The sequence below is a fragment of the Ahaetulla prasina genome, chromosome 13, assembly GCF_028640845.1.
Source record: "Ahaetulla prasina isolate Xishuangbanna chromosome 13, ASM2864084v1, whole genome shotgun sequence".
In the NCBI taxonomy this organism is placed as follows: Eukaryota; Metazoa; Chordata; class Lepidosauria; order Squamata; family Colubridae; genus Ahaetulla; species Ahaetulla prasina.
Window position 1 is genome coordinate 21,255,120 of NC_080551.1, and position 17,367 is coordinate 21,272,486.

At 43.3% G+C, this 17,367-nt stretch overlaps 2 protein-coding genes and 1 long non-coding RNA gene across 11 annotated transcripts in view; 2 read left to right on the forward strand and 1 right to left on the reverse strand.

Annotated features, from left to right (window-relative positions):
- Positions 1 to 5,459, forward strand: part of ARIH1 (ariadne RBR E3 ubiquitin protein ligase 1) — a 32,896-nt gene extending 27,437 nt beyond the window's left edge. For 2 of the 3 annotated variants that reach the window (XM_058156215.1, XM_058156214.1), the window contains exons 12-14: positions 236 to 496; positions 2,482 to 2,594; positions 3,481 to 5,459. In XM_058156215.1, coding sequence (XP_058012198.1) covers positions 236 to 496; positions 2,482 to 2,594; positions 3,481 to 3,565 — 459 coding nt within the window. In that variant the 3' untranslated portion in view covers positions 3,566 to 5,459. Of the gene's footprint in view, positions 1 to 219; positions 497 to 2,481; positions 2,595 to 3,480 lie in introns of all 3 variants that reach the window. The other variant, XM_058156213.1, reaches the window with a different exon arrangement.
- LOC131184640 (uncharacterized) lies at positions 497 to 17,213 on the reverse strand. The gene is made up of 2 exons (XR_009152010.1): positions 17,096 to 17,213; positions 497 to 1,240 (listed from the first exon to the last, which is right to left on the reverse strand). It is a non-coding gene; the product is annotated as an uncharacterized LOC131184640 (long non-coding RNA).
- BBS4 (Bardet-Biedl syndrome 4) overlaps positions 11,901 to 17,367 on the forward strand; it is a 40,753-nt gene continuing 35,286 nt past the window's right edge. For 2 of the 7 annotated variants that reach the window (XM_058156216.1, XM_058156220.1), the window contains exon 1: positions 11,905 to 12,102. In XM_058156216.1, coding sequence (XP_058012199.1) covers positions 12,079 to 12,102 — 24 coding nt within the window. In that variant the 5' untranslated portion in view covers positions 11,905 to 12,078. Of the gene's footprint in view, positions 12,103 to 17,367 lie in introns of all 7 variants that reach the window. The other 5 variants (XM_058156219.1, XM_058156218.1, XM_058156223.1 and 2 more) reach the window with 5 other exon arrangements.

The following is a 17,367-nucleotide window of genomic DNA, read 5'->3' on the forward strand; positions in this document are numbered from 1 at the left end:
AATTTTGGGTTTGTGCTAGAAGGGGATGTTGTGTCAGGTGGTGGCCCAGAGTATCAGATTCAGGGCTTCACCTGGAGTACTTGCTGAAAGAGGGCAAGGCTCGCCCCCCCGCCTTCCTCCCCCCCCCCCCCCGGTTTGCCTCGGGGATCCCTCCTTTCCCCCTGGAGGAGCCTCTTAGGGATTGCTCTGCTTTAATTCTCGCTTTTCCATTTCGCTAATGGGGAATCAAACGCAGCGCTCCAGAGCCGCCCTTCAGAGGTACCTCTTCTACTGCAACCGCTACATGAACCACATGCAGAGCTTGCGCTTCGAGCACAAACTCTACGCCCAAGTCAAGCAGAAGATGGAGGAGATGCAGCAGCACAACATGTCCTGGATCGAAGTCCAGTTCCTGAAGAAAGCGGTCGACGTCCTCTGCCAGTGCCGTGCCACGCTCATGTACACCTACGTCTTTGCCTTCTACCTCAAAAAGAATAACCAATCCATTATCTTTGAGGTAAGAGGCCCCTTGAAATCTCCCAGGGATGCTTGTTGGGAGAATGCCCTGGATTTGGTTGGGAGAATAAAAACAGCAATAGCGCTTAGACTTCTATACGGCTTCGCGGTGCTTTACAGCCCTAAGTCAGCCTACTGCCCGCAACAACAATCTGGATCTTCGTTTTACTGACTTCAGAAGGATGGAAGGCTGAGTAAACCTTGAGCCAGTGAGAATCGAACTCCTGGCAGTGGGCAGAGTAAGCCTGCAATACTGCATTCTAACCATTGCACAAGAAAGGAAAGGAAAGGAAAGGAAAGGAAAGGAAAGGAAAGGATGGGAAGGAGAGGAGAGGAGAGGAAAGGAAAGGAAAGGAAAGGACGTAGACTTATATACCGCTTCACACTGCTTTACAGCCCTCTCTAAGCAGCTTACAGAGTCAGCATCTTGGCCCCAACAGTTTGGGTCCTCATTTTACCAACCTGGGAAGGCTGGAAGGCTGAGTCGACAGATGCAGATTACAGAGGTCCAGCAGAGGACCTTGGTATTCTCCGAGCTTGGTTGTTTTCTTGCAGACGTCTGTGGAGATCTACATCCAGGCCATGGTGGTCCCAAAGGTGCTTTTTCAAAAGGCAACTGGACTTTTTTTTTTCTTCCTTTGAAGACGTTTCGCTTCTCATCCAAGAAGCTTCTTCAGCTCTTTTCTTGCAGACATTTTATTACCCCAAACTAGGTAACCTCATTAGCGTTAGTCCTCATTGTAGCCTAGAATAGAATAATATAACAGTTGGAAGGGACCTTGGAAGTCTTCTAATCCAACCCCCTTGCAGGAAACTTTATACCACTTCAGACAAATGGTTATCCAACATCATCTTAAAAACCATCCAGTGTTGGAGCATCCACAACTTCTGGAGGCAAGTTGTTCCATTGATTAATTGTTCTCACCATTGGGAAATTTCTTCCTAGTTCTAGGTTGCTTCTCTCCTTGATTAGTTTCCATCTAGCACAGTCATAAAGCAGAGAAGCGCTATCAGTAACAGCTGCCGCCATGATACCATTGGAACTGAATTGGCATCCGGCCAGTAAACACTCAGCTCCATTCAGCTGCCCAGACTCCACCTCACAAGGGATGTTGCGGTCGTTAAAAGAAGTGTTAACTGTTTTTAACATCGTTCTGTGTTTAGTTCATCTTGAGTCCCAAGTATCTTAATCGAGTGGTTTAGGAAGGCAGATGTTTCCTGATTTTTCTAAAGAAAATTCATAGGAGAGAAATACCTTAAGCTTTGAAGAGGTTCCAAAACTGCTCTAATTCCTGCCTGCTAATGGAAATATTAAGATTTTTTAAAAAATTGTGTTGTGGCCCGGCGGCGGCCAATGGAGCCAGCAGCAGAGTCGGACAGTGAGGAGCTTGGGCCAGTCCTGGGGGCTGGGGAGGGCTCTGCAGAGAGGGGGCCAAGGCCATGTGAAGGTTATGTGCAGCCTCCCTAGTCTGACAGCAGCGAGGCAGAAGAGCAGCGGGAGCCTGTTCCCAATGTGAGCATGCGCAGAGCTGCCAGACGACAAGAACAATTAAGGAAACAGAGCCAACTTGGGAGTAAGGCTTGGAGATGATTGGCCCCTCCCATAAGACATAAAAGAAGAGCAAACGAGACATGAGCTTTTGCAGGAAACAATTAGTTCATCTGGTTGATTCAAGATGTGAAAATGTGTTCTGTTTGTGACTCTGCCAAGTTTGGCCTTGCCCTGCGTGTGGAAATTAGCTCTCTGGCAGCGTTCCATGTGAGATAGGTGGGTTTTGATAACTTTCCTCTGACAGACTGTTCATCAAGCCTTGCTGACTGTAAATGAAAGTAATTTACAGTCGTATAAATCAAAGAGGTTTTGTGGGACTAAGATTGTGCTTTATACTTTCTAAGGAAGAACAAATTGCTATTCTGATGTGTATGTTGTTGTTTTTTAACTGAAAGAGTTACTTTAAGTTTTATCGGAGTGTTTTGCATTTTTAGAATAATCAAGCAGACTTGGAAAATGCTACCGAGGTCCTTTCTGGGTATCTGGAACGAGATATATCTCAAGACTCACTGCAGGATATAAAGCAGAAAGTGCAAGATAAATACAGGTACCCCCTTTGTTTCAGACAGCACGGCTCAAAATATTTACCATTGATCTTGAATTCACCTGTAGAAGATTTGAACGGGCAGGAAACATATTCCTCCTGTGGCCACTTTTTGATTCAAGCAAATGTTCAAGACTGTTGAAATCCCCAAAAAAATCCCAAACGTGCAATATAGGAATTAAATGAACAGTTAAAACTTGGGCGAAAGAAGTGCTTTGTTCCTCTATTGAGAGATTGAAGGCCCAATTCAGCTCCTGGAGGATTATTATTATATTCTATAAGTCTGGAAGCCGATCGTGAAAATGGTTTCTCCATTGTGCTGAATAATCGCGGGAGCATCTGTAGAAGGATTGCTCCTGCAGATCTCAATCGCTAGATGGATTTGTAAAGCAGGGTCAGCACCTCTTAAATCCATATTTTTCAACTGTGGCTACTTCTAAGACACATGGACTGCAACTCCCAGAATTCCCCACTTATTCACCTATGCTGGCCTGGGGGATTGTGGGAGTTGAAGTCAAGTCTTAAAGTTACAAATTAGGAGAACTCGACGCTAGAGCAAAACGTGGCTGGCTGGGGGATTGTGGGAGTTGAAGTCCACACGTCTTAAAAGTTGCCAAATGTAGAGAACCCAGCACTGGAGCAAAACATGGCTGGCTGGGGGATTGTGGGAGTTGAAGTCCAGACATCTTAAAGTAGTCAAGGTTGAGATACACTATTTTAACTGCACAGGGAGAAGAATTACTTGCACGTAACTGGCAAGACTACACGCCCAGTTCCTCAACTCCACCCAAAGGCAAAACCTCGTTGCTTTTAAATGTATTTTTTCCCCCCCGAAACGTTTCGGCCTTGGCATCTAAAGACGCTCGCCTCCCCTTTTTTCCCCTTGCAGATACTGCGAGAGTCGACGAAGGGTGTTATTGCAACATGTGCATGAAGGCTATGAAAAGGACCTGTGGGAATATATCGAGGACTGAAAAGTGGCCTGCATAAAACGAACTCTGAAAAATCTTTTCCCATCTAGAGTGCTCATACCATTAAAACAAAACCCACATACACACACACACACATACACACAAAAGGGGCGCCACGCCTATTACACCGCTGGTCTGTAGTACCGGAATTCTGTTTCATTTTTTTTTTCTTTTCTCTTTTTGTTAATGGAAAAAAAAAATTAAGTAAATTATATTGTAATAAAAAAAGGTAGATAAACCATTGTACAACAGTATTCTAGGTGGCCAGTAAGTGTGACAGACGCACTAAAGACAAAAGCAGCCCTCCGACTTTTAACTCGTAGCTTCCTTCCCAAGCTGACTTTTTTTCTCTCTCTCTCCTCCTCTGCATACGACCGATGAAATTTAAAACAGTTTCTTGACGTTGCTGTTCTGATGTACTTTGGTATGAGATTTTCCCCTACGCCCCCCTCCCCTTCCCTCCTGCCTCTCTCCCCCACCCCTCCGTAACAAATACACACCAGTCCATGGGTGGTGAATGTTGTTTGGCTTATTGTAAAGATGATTTTTTTGGGGGGGTGGGGAGGGGAGGGTGGGGAGGGGGGAGGAAGGGGCACCAAACAAGGAAAAAACAAACAAACAAAAAAACACTTTGTATATGACTTTTAAAAAAAAAATACGAAAACGAAAAACAAAAGAGGACAACACAGTATTTTTCAAAATTGTAAATAGCGTATATGCATGGATAAAAAAAAAAAGGAGCAAGCGTGGCACGTGTTTGCATAATGTTTAATTACAAAAAAAAATATTTATTCTTTAAAAGCCTTCAAGATGTCTATTTGCCGTGCATTTCTTCTTCTTCTTCTTCTTTTTTTTTTTCTTCCCAGTTTGCTTTTTATTCGGGGAAGGGTGGGTAGGGAGGGGCCAGTGTGTGCTGCTGTAAACAACTGTTTTCCGGCTCAAACAAGACTATTTGGGGGGATTATTTGTGGGGGAGGGGTTTTTCTCTTCCTTCCTCTCACACCTTGCAACCCCATTCCTTGTCCGGGTGTGTTCCTTGCTGGCAAAGGACACCGTCCTTTCGGCCCTTCCAGCTTCCTTGGTGTGGCGTTTCCCGTTTTTTTTTTGGAAATCAAAGTGTTGTAATTCCAGCTGCCTTTTCTTTCGGCTTCGAAACTGGCCCCTTTTCCTCCCAACCTCAGCCGTTTGCCCTGTGTGAAAATCCAATGATTTTATTCCCCCGACTGGCTCCTCATTCATTCATGGGAAGTTTTGGGCCATGTGGGTTTTAAAGTGTGTGTACGCGGGACATTCCTTGTTGACGGTGTCGGATCTTGGAAACCTGCTGGGAAAAATTGTGGCTTTGGTGGTGGTGGGGGTTGTCGGTGAGGAAAAAGTGCTTGCTGCAGCAAACAACTCCACCTAGTTGCAAGAATCTGTAGCTGTTTTTCAACCTCAGCAACGTTAAGAGAGGTAGACTTCAATTCCCAGAATTCCCCAGCCAGCAAAGCTGGCTGGAGAATTCTGGGAGTTGAAGTCCACACCTCAACGTTTGACTGGTTGAGAAACTGATCTATAGTTTCTGGAGCCGTTGAATGTCCCCCCCCCCCCCGAATGAGGAGGAAATCATGAATATCAAACTATACGAGTCATTTATAGTCTCATATTTTTTTCTTTTTGTAATAAAAAGTTACCTTCAAGTACGGTTTGGAAGCTGTTTATTACTGTTATGTGGGGGAGCTTCTTGTGAGTTTTTCCTGGACGGCTTATGTGGCAGTATTGCTTACTTTCAAATTCAGAGGGAGAAAAAAAGCTGGATGTACCCAAAAATTCTAGCTTGTTTCCCAAAGGGCTGCTTTTCTGATACTCCCCCCACCCTTTTTAAAAAAAAAATAAACTGTTGTTAAGTTTCCAAGGATCTATTCAGATAGTTCCATATGTGTGTGCCAGTGATGTTTGTGGTTGTGTGTTTAGGCTTGCCCACCCCGGCAAATATTTCCGTAATGGCAGGAATTGTAGGGTTTTGCACAATCCCGTGATCTGATTTTAAGGGGTTTCCTGCAAACGTGGAGAGACTCGAATTTCCCTGTTTTGGCAGCTCAGCTTTGCATCTGATGAGAATTCAGTCCTGGTTTTTGGCTTACCTGTGGATTCCCGAAACAACCCAAAATAATCTCTTTCGGTATAAGGAGAGAGAGAGAGAGAAGGTTGTTTTCGCTTTGTGACTTCGTACCTGGAATGAAAGTTCGGAATTTGACAACGGTTTTGGAAAGGTGCAACTTATTTCTTCCAAAAATTTCTGCATTCAAGTGCAACACCCCGTTTGCTTGAATGATATTTTTTTCTTACGGTCTTTGCATGCTCCCAATAAGACATGACAAAGTGCTTCCAATCCAGTTAAGTGAGGGAGGGTGTGTGTGTGTGTGTGTGTGTGTGTGCTGATCTTTTTATCATCCCTGCTTGGAACTAGCTTTGACGGGACAAAGTGGTCCATTCCTTGGAGGGCCCCATGGAATAAACCCCATTCTGTCTCCCCGCACGCATCTCACGCTCGGCTTCTTTTTCTCAATATTTTGCCATTGCCCCCGTATTATTATAACAGTAAGGTTGTTTTTAACAAAATGTATATAAGAAGCATTTGTTGCACTGTTATCTTCTACTTCAGGAGCTCGTATAACTCTGTGTGTTCATGTGGGGGTCAGGAGGGGAGCTTTCTAAAATTGGGGATTTGCAAAATCATTTCAACCAGTGTTTCTCGATCCAAGCAACTTGGGAGATTGTGCAGACTTCAACTCCCAGAATTCTCCCAGGGTGCACATCCTGTCTGGGGAATTCTGAAAGTTGGAAGACTACACATCTTCAAGTTGCTAAGAAACACTGTTCTATAGGGTTACTCCTAGACCTAATACTCCTCTCTTTCCTTGCTTCCCAATCCTTTAGAACAGGGGTCTCCAAACTTGGCAACGTTAAGCCTGGCGGACTTCAACTCCCAGAATCCCCCAGCCAGCAAGCTTGTCTGTCTGTCTGTCTGTCTGTCTTTGGTTATTCGGGTTTTCTCCCGTGTAAAATTGGAAGTGTCTTGGCGACGTTTCGACGAACTCTCATTCGTCATCTTCAGGCTGGTGTTTACAGCTTTGTGCTTCTAGGAGCAATGTGTGATCACAGCTGTTAATTCCTTTTGGAAGCTGCGATCACGCATTGCTCCTAGAAGCACGAAGCAGTAAACACCAGCCTGAAGATGACGAATGAGACTTTGTCGAAACGTCGCCAAGACACTTCCAATTTTACACAGGAGAAAACCCGAATAACCAAAGACCTACATACAAACACCCGCGAAAACCTCAGAATATATATACATCTATATATATGGAGTGAGGGTCCTCAGTCACCCCAGATGGGCGATCCTGGCCCTTTATCTTATGCTCATTCTCTTCTACCCCATTGAAGTGACTGCATTTGGGTTTTTATCGCTAGCGTTATGTACCAAACCGTCTTTTTTTAAGTTTTCAGAACCATTTAACTCAAAAGTGTCGTAGTACAACTGCTGTATTAGAAATCAGTTATTATTGTGTGAGACCAGAGTGGTGTTCTTTGGCAAACTTTTCCATGTATAGAAAGCTCCTGTAATCCAGAATGTAAGAGAGAGATGATAAGACGAGTGGGCTATGACTGAAGGCTTGTAAGTTTTTCTTTTTTTCTTTCTCCCCTGGCCCCCCCCCCTCCCCATCTTAAAGACCTCCATCTCATGCTGTGGAATTAACTGTTCTTAGACTTCATTGTAACTGGCGGACTGTTCCATGTTAAGTCTAATCAGAGGGAGAAACTGCGTTCTAATTCTAATAAACTTTTATTTTGTTATTTCATTTGTAATTTTTTTTAAAAGAGTGTTCGCTTGCAATGATTTTGCATCTTCCTTACACCTTAAGGAAAACATCTTGGGCGGGTCAACAGCTGGAAAATGCCAAACAGATGTTAGCCCTCATTGGGATGTATTGCTTTTCAGATACAGCCTAAACTGCCTTTTGCCTTGCCCATAGTCACATCACCTTCCTCCATCTATCTTAACATGATTTTGGTACTGCTTTACCCCCCATCAAATTCAGAATAACGTAGCTGACTTTTCCTTTAGTATTTCCGCAATCTTGGCTAAACCAGTGTTGTTTCTTCCAAGGGTTCTAGAACATGGGTCTCCAACCTTGGCAACTTTAAGACTTACGGACTTTTAACTCCCAGAGTTAAAAGCTTTGCTGGCTGAGAAACTCTGGGAGTTGAAGTCCACAAGTCTTTAAAGTTGCCAAGGTTGGGGACCCCTGTTCTAGAAGACCCAAAGACCCTCTCAGGGAGCCAGAATTATTTGCCAGCCTTACGTTGAAAAATAATACAATATTAAAATCCCATCAAACAAGTGTGAAAAATGGTGGCAAATGCATTGGTTTTAATTTTTAATACCGTAAATATTGATAAATACACAAACTCTTTTTGGGTCTTGTAAGTTCCAGATGGGTCCTAAGACAAAATAAAATATAAATTGTAGTCTAGACTAAAATTAGCACAAGCTTTGATCAATGACCTTCACAGACCACGGAACTTAAGTTCAGCAGTTAAACCATTACAATACACCTTACTGTTTCATTTGATAATTTTTTTTTATAATTTATCATTTATGCACCCAGGACATCTTGCTCTTAAGATTTTGCCTCTCGAGCGATGCAGCAGGTAACTGACTTACCATTAGTTATTCTTATCTAAAATCTCTTTCCAGCAAAACCTGTTGTAAACAGTTCTTAAAAACCCAGACAAAGCCAGCCCATTCTATAATAACCCTCAAGTGACTGAGTGGAAAAAAGAAAATCTAACAACTATTAATGACACTGTGAGGTCCACTTGTTGCAAATTCAGAAAGCCTGTATTTTCTAAGTGTCTCCAATTAAAAAGGAATTCTCGGGGCTCATAAAATCTTTCAATACCAGCATTGACAGAATCTGAAGATCGCTGTGAACCATGTCAAAAGCGTTCAGACCTTGATTCTTCACTTCGCTCGTACCCTGCTTGTGATGCTATTGAATTTTGAGAGCTGCAGCACTTGGGATATTTTTAATTTTCAATAGCTAGCAAATTTAACCCTGCCAACGTGATCCATATTGTCCAGCAGGCCTGTTCCCATAGAAACAGCAGCATTTTCTTGGGCTGATCAGAATATTGTTTCCATCGTCCTTACACACTGGAACGGTTTTTTTAAATCACTATTAAATGTAGAACAAGTGCAATTTTGCAATGGGTGTGTTGAATACAGGCCTCGCTGAACAACACAACAGACTTACCAATACGCATTGTAGGGGAGTGGTTTTTTTCCCTGCATCCTGGGTAAACAAGTCCCATTATGTGCTGCTTAATGATGGATGTTTAAAATCAGTCCTAGAAGAACAGGTTAAGTATGAAGGAAGAGAACAAGCACTTCTATTTCCTAGTTATGCAAACTCTTGAACTGTGCCTGTCCCAGAGTCACAATAGTGCCCTATTTAAAGCTTGAATGAAGTCAACATATATTTTTTTTTCTTCCAACAGGTGAGGGCTATAAATGTTTGCCCTACTGATACCTGAGAATCTTTAATTGTGGGCATCCTAAGGAATAAACAAAACCTGAATGACTTGTTCTGCTTCACTGAATTTGCTGCTTTAATCTTTATACCAAACTGCAAACCGACAACAACAAAAAAAAGGCTCATGTAAAACCCATGTAAGATAGACTTTCCCAAACTTGGCAATTTTTGAGATGGGTGGACCTGAATTCTCAGAATCCCCCCCCGCAACTTGGCATGCCACCTGGGGAATTCTGAGAGTTGAAGTCCATCCATCTTAACTGTTCCTGAAGTTGAGAAAATTACGGCCATCATTGGACATGGCAGTACCTGGGCACAGCAGAATAGAAAAGAAAGAATGGAAAAATAGAGTGACTGTGGCAAAAGAAAGCAAAGATAATACCAATAGTCCTGGGCGCCTTGGGTGTAATCTTAAAAACATCTGGAGCACCACTTGAATACTATCCGTCAATTGGCAAAAGGCGGCTTGACTTGGGAAACAACTTCTATCCTGCAGTGATACCTTTCACACCATCAAACATCCACCTCTTGCCTATCCCAGGTCTTTGGATAAAAATTCCAGATCTAGATTGATCACCTGGTTGATGTCAATACAGAATACAGCTGGAAGGGGCCCTGGAGGTCTTCTAGTCCAGGAGTCACCCAACTGGTGGTCCGTGGACCACTGGTGGTCCGTGAGAAAATTTTGGTGGTCCGCATAAAAATTATTTGCATTTTTTATTTTGCACTAAATCAGAGGTACTCAAACTATAACCCCTGGGACAGATACATGCAATGAACATTTGGGTTGCTACAGAGAGTCTCCCCCTTTGGGGTCTTTTTGTGTGGGTGAGAGGGGGGCAGAAATTCTGACTTGGGGTATGCTTCAGCCTCCTGGTGTGGGGCTTTGGGCGAATGTCCAGCATCATGGCCTGGAACTGGCTGACCAACTGAGCCCGCTGAGCCTCCAGGCACCTGCTTGGAAAGCCTATGCTCCTAGTCCTCAGTGAGGTGCTTCTGCTGAGCCGCCTCCTCGGTCAGATCCAATTTGAACTGAGCTGTTTTGCCAACTCTTTCTCGTGGTGGCTGCTTAGCTCCAGCAACTGCTTCCTGTTGGGGCCTTAAGGAGCCCAGGTGGGCAGGCAAGGAGTGGCTGGGAGGGGAGGGGCGAGTAGAGCCCGTCGAGGTGCCCCTTGATTTGAGTGACATTGAGTTGGCCACACCTGCCCAATCACATGAACACCTAGCCACGCCCACCCATCTGGTCATTAGATATATTGTATTAGTGGTCCGCGGGATTTAAAATTATGAATTTAGTGGTCCCTGGGGTCCGAAAGGTTGGTGACCCCTGATCTAGTCCAGCCCCCTGCTCAAGCATGAATAGAATAGAATAGAATAGAATAGAATAGAATAGAATAGAATAGAATAGAATAGAATAGAATTTTATTGGCCAAGTGTGATTGGACACACAAGGAATTTGTCTTGGTGCATATGCTCTCAGTGTACATAAAAGAAAAGATACCTTCATCAAGGTACAACATTTACAACACAATTGATGGTCAATATATCAATATAAATCATAAGGATTGCCAGCAACAAAGTTACAGTCATACAGTCATAAGTGGAAAGAGATTGGTGATGGGAACTATGAAATGATTAATAGTAGTGCAGATTCAGTAAATAGTCTGACAGTGTTGAGGGAATTATTTGTTTAGCAGAGTGATGGCCTTCGGGAAAAAACTGTTCTTGTGTCTAGTTGTTCTGGTGTGCAGTGCTCTATAGCGTCATTTTGAAGGAGTTGAAGGAGTTGAAACAGTTTATGTCCAGGATGCGAGGGATCCTCTACACACACACACACACACACACACACACACACACACACACACACACACACACGAGAGAGAGGATCTCCTACTTGGGCAGGGGGCTGGACTAGAAGACCTCCAAGGTCTCTTCGTACATATAAAGCTCTCCAGACGGAGTGATCCCCCAAAAGGGCTATTCTAAGACTTTTCAGGGTGAAAAAAAATATATATGAGAATCGACTTCAACCTCAGCAACTTTAAAGGTATCTGGACTTCAACTCTCAAGATTACCACCCGGGGAATTCTGGGAGTTGAAGCCCACCCAATTTCAAAAGTTGTCATGTTTGGAAAAGCGACTTGAAGGGCATCTCAATATTTGTGTCTGTAGCAACTCTTGCAAAAATCTGGATATCCCACTGCAAGTTTTTTTGTTTTTTTTTAAAGCAACACTTCTGGCATTTAAAAAGATTTTAGAGTGCCCTAGAGCAGGGGTCCGCAACCTTGGCAACTTTAAGCCTGGTGGACTTCAACTCCCAGAATTCCCCAGCCAGCTTTGCTGGCTGGGGGATTCTGGGAGTTGAAGTCCTCCAGGCTTAAAGTTGCCAAGGTTGGAGACCCCTGCCCTAGAGGAGCCATAAAAGTGCAAAATAATAATGCATACAATAAATTCCCGATTCCTCGAACGAGCAGGATCCCCCCAAAAAACAAGGCAAATCAATTTTTTTCTATCTGCTAGGGGATTTTGGATTCTTTTTCTCTCTCCCCCTCTGGCTGTTCAAAATAGTTCACTCCCTCACGTTGCCACCAATCACGGTGGGCGAGTCCAATTCACAAAAAGGGGGGGGGCGGAATCTGTAGAAGCCAGCCAAACCTTGGGATCGCGCGCGCGAGCAGTCCACCCCTTCCTCGAGCCAGCCCTAATCCTGACCGAGGTACGTGACGTCACTTCCGTTCTTGACGCCGCGGCCCGCCTTAGGGGTTCGGAACTTACCCGGAGAGAGGTTAAGGCTCGGAGATAGACCGGAAGTTCTGGTTACCCTTGGCAACAAGACATCCGGGCCTTTCCTCCTCGGAGTGGAGCGATTACTTCCGGTCTGGTTGGTCACCTAGGCAACGGGCCCACTAGGTGGAGGCTTGTAGGAGCCGAGGCGCCATGGCGGAGGTGACAGCTCGGCCGGTGAGCGGGATTCTCCGTTCTCGCCTGTTGCGCCTCTTTCCCCTTCTGGGGGCCGAGGGAGGGCCCTGGAGGGACGGGACCCTTTTGCCGGGGGATTCCGTGGCCTAATTGCGCTTCGTGCTTCCTCCCACCGTCTTCCTGGGCTGCCTCACTCACCAGGCCCTGCCCTCTCCTGCCGGGGTCGGGGTGGTTTTGGGTCGGTGGGAACCCAGCTAACTATGGTTTCTTAGTTACAGACCATGGCTTAGCGATTTGCGACAAGTCAGCCCATTGTGGCTTGTCCAGCAGACGGTGGCTAGGCAGATTAGAGTTTATATGGGGTGCAAAACCTGGGGGGGCAGTTTATGGGGTCCCAGGCTTGGCAGATTAGGGTTTATATGGAGTACAAGACCTGGGGGGGCAGTTTATGGGGGTCCCAGGCTTGGCAGATTAGGGTTTATATGAGGTGCAAGACATGGGAGGGCAGTTTATGGGGGTCCCAGGCTTGGCAGATTAGGGTTTATATGGGTGCAAGACCTGGGGGGGGGCATTTTATGGGATCCCAAGATTGGCAGATTAGGGTTTATTTATTTATTTTATTTATTTATTCGAAAGACCTGGGGGTCATTTTATGGGGTCCCTTGATTCCTGTGAGGGTCTGCCTCCCTTCTCTTTTTCCTTCTCATCCTTTTGCAACACCTGCAAAGACATGCTTCATCTTTGCTTAGTCTCCCTGCCAAGCACCTATGTCTTTTAAAAAGTAGCCTTTCCATCTTTTATTTATTTTATTCCATTTGTGCACTACCCAATTCCCAATAATCCTGACCTCTGGGCAACTTGGAACCCTCTATTTAAGCCTACTTTCTATTTTGGTGGCAGTACAGCTATTAAAGGTACAGCTATTATTATTGACGTGAAGAGATTGGCATACTTGAGAGCCAGGACTGGCCCAGAAACCAAGGAAACTTGTAATTTGTTACATAAAATATTGCCAACATTAGCTGTCTTGAGTTCTCCATACAAAAAGGTGGGGTGAAAATATAATGATGATTGCACAATGGTTTGGTTGCTAAAACCGTAACCAGCTGGAAGCTCTCCACCTGGACAAATTCCCTCCCTTGAAGACCTTTCTATCTAAAAGTTGATCCAAGTAGTTCTCAATTTACAACAGTTCATTTAGTGACTGTTCAGAGTTACAACATCACTGAAAAAAGTGACTTATGGCCATTTTTCACACTTAACAACAGTTGCAGCATCCCCATGGACACGTGATCAAAATCCAGATGCTTGGCAGCTGAGTCATATTCAGGACAGTTGGCTGTCAGTTGGCAGGACGGTTCGCATGCCAGGGGCACGTGATCACTTCTTGCAATCTGACAAAGTCAACAGGGAGGCCAGCGTGTTACTAACTGAACAACTGCAGCGGTTTGCTTAACAACAGTGACAAAGAAGGTCATAAAATGGGGCATAGCTGACTTAACACGTCTCATTTAGCAACATAAATTTTCAGTTCCATTGCGGTTGTAAGTCAAGGATTGTCTGTACAGTTAACATAATGGAGCAAAGAGAAGTTGAGCCAAGTATCTGGGGGTGAAGTGGGAGATCTGTGGTTATTTTACTTATATTGTACATTGTTAGGTTAAGTTATGAAATGTAGTAACTGTGAAAAGTGCCTTCATAACAAAGGTGGACTTTGGGGCAGATACCTGAAAAGAAGCAGGAACCTTAGCATCCTCTAAAAATTCTTTTGAGGTTTCCTGAAACCCACAGGCCATCTGATTTTGGTAACTCACTGATGAACTATGGTAGCTTAGATTGGAATGCTATATTGGTTTTCCACAACTGAGATCTTTTGCTAGTTTGGCCGAACAATTTTTTTTAAAAAAATGAGCCACAGCCTAAGCTTGTGTGTGTGTGTGTAAAAATAAAAAGATGGAAAGAGGACAAAATAAGCATTCACACTTTGATGTTTTATCAAGCAGAATATACGTTCAAGTGCTGGTTTTTAAATTTCATTTAGAATAAATTTCATCTTTAGGCTTGATTTCATGTCGATCTGTGTGACCAGGTTTTTGCTGCAATGTTCTGACTTCTGGATTTTGACAGCTAATATATAGTAGTCTTTATTTGGTGGAGGACTGTTTGTTTATGATCAAACCCACATATATAAATTAGCGTCCTGTGATATCCTAAAAACCAAGCCTTCTATTTAGGGAAAGGCCAAGCTCTCCTCACTTTTTCTGGAAGGAACTCAATAAAAAGATACCATTTTTGCAGTGAAGTCTAGAGATTAAGAAGAAAAGATAAAATGAAAAAGACACAAAGTGGGGCATGAGAAGGAAAAGTTACCTCAGTTACCATTTCTGAGCTATTACATAAATTTCATTTTTCCCCACTATCTGATGTAATGGTTGCTGGATAATCGCCAAAAAAAAAATGATTTAAAAAAATCAGCTGGTTTCCTATTGTAATACCCAGAAGGGTGATGATAATCTTTTTTTGTTTCTCTGCGCTCAGTTCTGTACTGTAATTTTTTTAAAAAATCTCCCTTCGCTCCTTTCCCCATTGATGTTTCAAAAATTATAATACTGTAGTCCATTCTAGAGTTTCGGAAGTTTTACATTTTACTCTGCTGTGAATAAAAACCAGGCCTTAGTAAAGACAAGATCACACACACACACACAATTCATCTGTACCTTTGCAGATTTTAAACTATGCTCTCTGTTTGTGGCAACCTGGCTTAGGGAATTTGTTAAAATATTTTTTTCAGTATTTCTCTTCAAAAGACATAACTCATGGATGTGCCTTTTTTTTTCCCTTTTGATGGTCACAGTTGGAGAGAGTACTTAGAATCTCATTTCTTTATGAACACATTCCAGGATTTTTAATAGTTCTTTTAATAAAAGCTGCAGCACAGCATGCTGTCTTTGGCAAAAGAATTACAGTGTAGGAGCCAACTGATTATCTATTCTGCTTGACTATATTTGGTGCTACAATAGGAAAGTTTGATATTTTAATTGGAGTAAGATTTTTAGACTGAATTTTTCACTGGAGCACCATTCTCATCCAGCACAGTTAATTCTGCATCTCAAAGTATTATGGAAAAAGCTTCAAATTGGGTTTTAAAAAATCTCTCTGTTCATTTGTTCTGTATTACCTCAGAGTGCTGTTTAAGTCGGAAGTGCTTAAGAATAGAATAGAATAGAAATAGAAATAGAAATAGAATAGAATTTTTTATTGGCCAAGTGTGATGGACACACAAGGAATTTGTCTTTAGTGCATATGGTCTCAGTGTACATAAAAGAAAAGATACGTTTATCAAGAATCATAAGGTACAACAATGATATTCATAAGGTACAAATAAGCAATCAGGAAACAATATCAATATAAATCGTAAGGATGCAAGCAACAAACTTAAAGTCATTAACAAAGTTATAGTGAAAGGAGATGGGTGATGGGAACGATGAGAAGATTAATAGTAGTGCAGATTTAAAGGACTGCAGGACTAGAACTCAGTCTCCTGGTTTTATGCTGGCATCTTACCCACCACACCAAACTAGCCCTCTTAGAAAGTCTTAAAAGAAAGATGGAGTTGCTGCCAGCTAAAATCAGCCCGGAAAAAAAATCATGTCATAAGCAGCGAAACTGAACTGAAACAGCCCTTTTACAGGGTCATCGGCAAGAAATCCAAAAGAAAGCATCTTAAGAGAATCTCAGGCACCCAGAAAGTTTGTGTGAGAGGTGGTAAATAAGGCCGTTTCCTTTTCACATGCCACACGCAAGGCTGAATTTTTCTTTGAAAAGAATTCATCCACTCCCTCAACTGCCTACTTTAAGGCTACCTTCAGGTAATGTCGCACAGAAAACAGGATTTTGCTCTAAATCGGTCTTTGCAGATCAAACTGGAAACCACAAATACCTTTGGAATAGCTGAAGTTGCTTTGCGGTTGACAAGATGTAATTCCATGTATCTGGGTTTTTATTAGGTAAACATATATATATCACTTATCACATCACCTAGGTCAGGGGTCTGCAAACTTGTAAGACTTGTGGAGTTCAACTCCCAGAGTTCCTCAGCCAGCTTTGGAGGAACTCTGGGAGTAGAAGTCCACAAGTCTTAAAACAGCCAAGTTTGCAGACCCCTGACCTAGGTGATGGTGCCTGTATTGCTGGAGAAGGGCGTAGTGGGGCTGATTTATCGGAACTTCGGGGCTAAGGCTAAACCAATCAAATTGAAAAGGAAAACGTGACTTTCGTACTTGCTTTGTTCTCTTGAGTTAGTGATGTCGTTGCCTGTGATTAATGCCACCATTTCTTCCCGAAATGGCCATGTTTCAACTGAACGCTGAGCCTACAAAGGAAGACTCTGCTCACAAAAAGATTAGCGACTTTTTTTATGCTTTGCTTTGAACCTAATCAGCAGATCTGTCCCTTCTTAACCCTAGTGTATCTTCAGCCTTCGGAGGAGAACGGAGCTGGGTTTAAAAAAAGCAATATATGCTTGCTAAAAAGAAAGGCAACTCAGCACCTTAAGCTGTTCTTTAAAAAGATATGTGCCTGCTTTCCCAGTTTCCAAAAGGGCAGCTGAATTAGGTTGTTGCGGTAAAAACACGGAAGTATCTGAAGGCACCTTAATGTCTCGTGATTATATTGCGCCACGATATATCCAAGATGTTATTCTGAGTGATCGGAAGGGGAAGAATTTTAACTAATGAAATCAGAGGGAATGAAATGCAGGAAATACCGGCTGTGGCAATTACCTTATTAATACTTAGGTAATTATCACTCCCTGTGTTCCCTGGATTTCATTTATCTGATCTCATTTGCATTCCCCTCGATGAGTGTTATATAGATACCTAGAATGACACTTTATATATTGAATTACTTAGTTGGCGGTTGATTTAACTCCGTGATGGCGGGGCCTATGGCAGACGTGCCAGAGGTGGCACACAAAACACTCTCTGCTGGCACATGCGCCAACGAAACAGAAGCTCGCGAAAGAAAAAGATCTTACCTCTTGCCGCGCTGCCGGTGTTGGGATGCTCCGCCTCCCACTGGCCAACTGGTCTTCAGGTCTCTGCTGCGCATGCGCACACCTGCACATGCACCATGGGTGAAATGTAAAATTTGTTACTACCAGTTCTGTGGGTGTGGCTTGGTGGGCGGGTTAATGTGACTGGGTGGGCGTGGCCAATTTTTTTTTCTTTTAAAAGCATTTTTTTCTACCGAAGGCTCTGACGATCAGGCAACTCAGCTGGGATTGTCAGAGCTTTTTAAAAGCATTTT